Here is a 3,797-nt window from a genome sequence, read left to right as displayed (position 1 = left end):
CCACCCCGGAGCCAAGCCCGGGGAGCCAGGAATGTGCATACGGAAGGGATGGCGTCCCCCAGGAAAGTAAAGGCGGCTTTCTCAATCCACAGCAAGCGCTTGGGTTCTTCCTCCCCACACCCACCAATCCCGGCCTGGGCGGCTGGGCTGCGGGAGCGCCCCGGAGCGCCCTACAATTATCGCCAACACCCAGGGCTTTGAGCGCGCACAGGGTCGCACTATGTCCACCAGGCTAGAAACGGGGGTCGAGTGATTCATAAAACACCACCGGCTAGCTCCAGCTGGATGAGAGTCGGTGGAAAGGGGTTCTTTAATCTTGAGGGGTAGCAGATACCTTTGAGCAGACGATCATAGAAATTCAAACCAGGAAAACTCCGATGGGCGTCCCGATAAGTAGTGTTTCCTACAATTCTAGAATACTCGATGGCGCCCCGAAGCGCGACAATAGAGGAGGAATAGGGGCCGCACCCCGACTCCAATCCACTGGGGTAGGGGCGCTAAAAAAATTTCTGCAGTTGAACACTTTTATCCATCAACTTAATTCAAGAAGATCTAAGAGAAATGACAAGCCTGAGGCCGCGTGCAGGCCTCCTAACAGGCACTACATAACTGGTACTGGGAATAGCTGTTGTGAGAGGCCCACTGTGTGCCAAGCTGCCGCCACTGTCTCCAGAACACAAGGAAGGGTGTGAACCTCTCAGAATCACATGGCACAAGGAACTGCGTCCCAGAGAGTGTAATTTCTGAGTCCGGGTCCCTCCTTTCTGATCCCGGGAACCCCGACGGCCTTGCGCACGTAGTAGACCGTTGGAGGAAGGTAGCTGTGCCTGAGCCTTTTCGGCAGTTCCAGAGGCCACACTCGGCGTCTGGCGGGGCCGCCCGGGAGGACTGAGCCGGCTCAGGGAGCTGGAAGCAGGGGCGCAGCGACGCAGGCTGCTACTGCGCGGGCGGGCGAGGCAGGGAGGGGCGCCGGCCCCGGGCGCCCGACGCCAGGGCGTGGTGCAAGTGGCGGCGGGGGCAGAGTCGACATCTTACCTTGATTTTCGACCTGGCAACCGGGCGCTGCTTCGCTGCCAGCTGTCCATCGGGGCCCTCGGCGTCGCCGGGCTCGGGGGCGCGCGGGGACGAGCTGCCCTCGGCTCCTCCGGGCTCCCCAGCGCTGCTGCTGCCGCCGCCGCTGCTGCTGCCGCCGTCGCTGCGGCAGTCCTCGGGGGGGTCGTGGAGCAGGTGGCCCAGGCCTACTGCGGAGGGAGGGGCCGCGCCCCAACACAAATACGCGGCGTCAGGCCCGGGCGCCCACGGCAGTTTGACCTGCGGGCGGTGCCGCCGCCGCCCCGCCCCGGACCTGGGCACTTCGCCAAGTGGGCAACGTCGCGGGAGTAGGAGAATAAGCCCCCGGCTTGGCCCCTCGAGGTAGCTAGGGCTGCTGGGGGCCGCTCCCCGGTCCCAGCCCCGGCGCCCACGAGGAAGTGTGAGCCGTGCGCGGCGGACGATCCCGCGCGCCAAGTTTCCGCTCCTGGCGCGGGAAGCGGGTCTCGCCTCTCCCCACCTCTCCCCAGAAGGGTTTGCGGACCTTTGTGCACCTCCAGGAGAACGTGGGATCGGGAGTAGTCCCTACCGGCTTTCAACCCCCTTTCCTGAGCCACCTCTGCCCGCGCTGCAGCCAACGGTCCCGCCGCCGGGCGGTGAGAGGCTCCCACTAGGAGGAAGGGGGTGCGGGGCGTCCCGGGCTTCCCGGCCTCTCACTCCCCGCCCTCCCCCGCCTGGAAGACCCCTGCGGTCCCCCAAGAAAGAGGAGACTGAGGTGAGGAGTCCGGCTCAAGCCGATGAGCAGAGAGGACCCGGCCACCCCTGCCCCCACCCCGGGAGCCCCGCGCCCAGCCAGGCCCAGCCCCCGCGCGGCGCTCACCTGGGATGTAGGCGTCTGCCCTTTTCTCATCCGGGAGGTCATCCCAGCTGCGGACCGAGACCCCTGGGTTCCTCCTCTTCACCAGGAAGACTTTGGGCATGGTGGGGTCCCCCTCTCCCGACGGCGACCCCCTTCTCCTGGCTGCCCCCCGCTAGGGGAGGCGGTGGCGACGGCTCGGTCCCCGACTCCCGGCGGCCGGAGCCCACCTTCCCGCCTCGCCGGGCCTCTCCCTCCACCCCCCGCCGTGGCGCGGCCCAGGCCTCCCTCCTGCACGTCCGCTGACTCCCAGCCTCTCGGCTTGGGGACACCTATGCCTTAAATCACGGGTGAGACCACGCCGGGGAAAAAGTTTCATAAGGTAGAATAGAAAAGGCACCAGGAAACTTGGGAGTGAGCATGCGCCCTGCAACATAACGGTGTCAACAAGCTCGCTACCTGTCCGACCGGTTCCGGCGGCCGGGGCTGCCTGTTCCAGCCCTTCCTTAGGCATGAATGTTTGCAAAAGAATTTAACGTCTGATTCTTCCCCACTCCCCTTTTTAAAAAGAGAAGAGCATTTTTTAATGAGCCCCCCGCCACGTTCTCCCATCCAATGCACCTCAGGGCGAACTCTTTGCGGTAAACCCCAGGTCCTCTTCCCAGGGCACCCCTCCCACGAGTGGGGTCCCCTCCACCCCCACCCCGAGTGGATGTGTCTCCGGCAAGCAAGCCAGAAAACGGCTCGATTCCTCTGACCCTTGTGGACTGTTCCCGGGGCTCGCTGAAATCTCGGCGGTCGGAAGGGGCAGGCGGCGGGGAAATCTTCAGAACTGTGACCCGGTGAAGGGAAGACTTGAGCTCCCCGTTATCTACGACAGCCCCCCAGGTAAACACAGTAATGATCAATCTAAAGCTTCAGCATCTGTACAAAGCGTTATTTTACTGATTTGTTCTATACAGTCTAAGATCCACAAGGCTGGTTACACCGAAGCAGCTCCCACCCCAAGACCTTGCGTCCCCAAAGCCCCCTCGCCGCAAATAAACACACAATGGAAACAAAAGCCAGGCGCCTGTTATGCAAACGCAGCTTTGAAGTCTCCAATCGTCGCCCACTCCGTTACTGCCTCTGCCAACCACCCGATCCCCAGACTCTGAGACTGGAAACCACCTTCCCGGGAAGCCGGTACGGTGAAGATGGGCTACCTCTTGCCGCCCGTACTGGGAAAGTGGCCGGGGAGCTTTACGTGTACGGTTTTTGTTTCTTCCTATCTACCTTTATAGCTGGTGGAGGGAGGGAGAGAAGGGAAGGATGTTGGTAAAGGGAGATACTAAGTTTCCAAGAGCAGCCGTGCCCAGGTTGGGGGGCGCGCCCAGGACGAGCCTCCCCGGTGGCGGCCGGCGCCCCCTCTGGCGGGTCATCGGACTGTGCCAGCCGCCGGAGACTGCGGGGCGCGTCTGGCTCGCCCAGCCGCCGGCCTCACCTGTCTGTAACCTGACCCGCTGCTCGCCCGGCCCACAGGCCCCGGGAATCAACACAGCGGCGTTCCCCGTCTTCTTCCGCCCCGGGATGGCCCTCGGGGACACAGCAGCCTGGTAACGGATTTGTAGGCTCGGCTGGCGTCGCTCTCACGGCGCACGGAGGGGGCGCCGCTCTCCGGGGCTGCGCAGGCGACAGGCGCGCCGTGCCTCTCGGTCTGCCCTCACGAAGTCGCCTTCTCTGGACTGAGCCCCGGACTCCAGGTTGTCTCTGAGCAAAACCGACTAAGACACCGGGGAGCCGGAGGAGGAGGAAGACATTTCTGTGGCGGCGCAACACGACGTGGCCTCCTCCTGGGCCACGACGCCGATGGCGCAGCTCTCGGAGGACTCTGCTGGCGTATTATCTGCCGACGAACTGGAGGTTTCCTAGA

The 3,797-nt window shown here is 63.7% G+C and overlaps 1 protein-coding gene across 1 annotated transcript; it reads right to left on the bottom strand.

Annotated features, from left to right (window-relative positions):
* Window positions 1–254: 254 nt before the first annotated feature.
* OVOL2 (ovo-like zinc finger 2) lies at window positions 255–2,261 on the bottom strand. The gene is made up of 3 exons (XM_008585223.1): window positions 1,910–2,261; window positions 1,036–1,241; window positions 255–497 (listed from the first exon to the last, which is right to left on the bottom strand). The coding sequence occupies exons 1-3, from the start codon at window positions 2,007–2,009 to the stop codon at window positions 255–257; spliced, it is 549 nt and encodes a 182-aa protein (XP_008583445.1). The 5' UTR covers window positions 2,010–2,261.
* Window positions 2,262–3,797: the final 1,536 nt, after the last annotated feature.

This window comes from Galeopterus variegatus, unplaced genomic scaffold (genome assembly GCF_000696425.1).
Source record: "Galeopterus variegatus unplaced genomic scaffold, G_variegatus-3.0.2 Scaffold3499, whole genome shotgun sequence".
Classification (NCBI taxonomy): Eukaryota; Metazoa; Chordata; class Mammalia; order Dermoptera; family Cynocephalidae; genus Galeopterus; species Galeopterus variegatus.
This window is presented reverse-complemented; position numbering and strand designations above follow the sequence as displayed.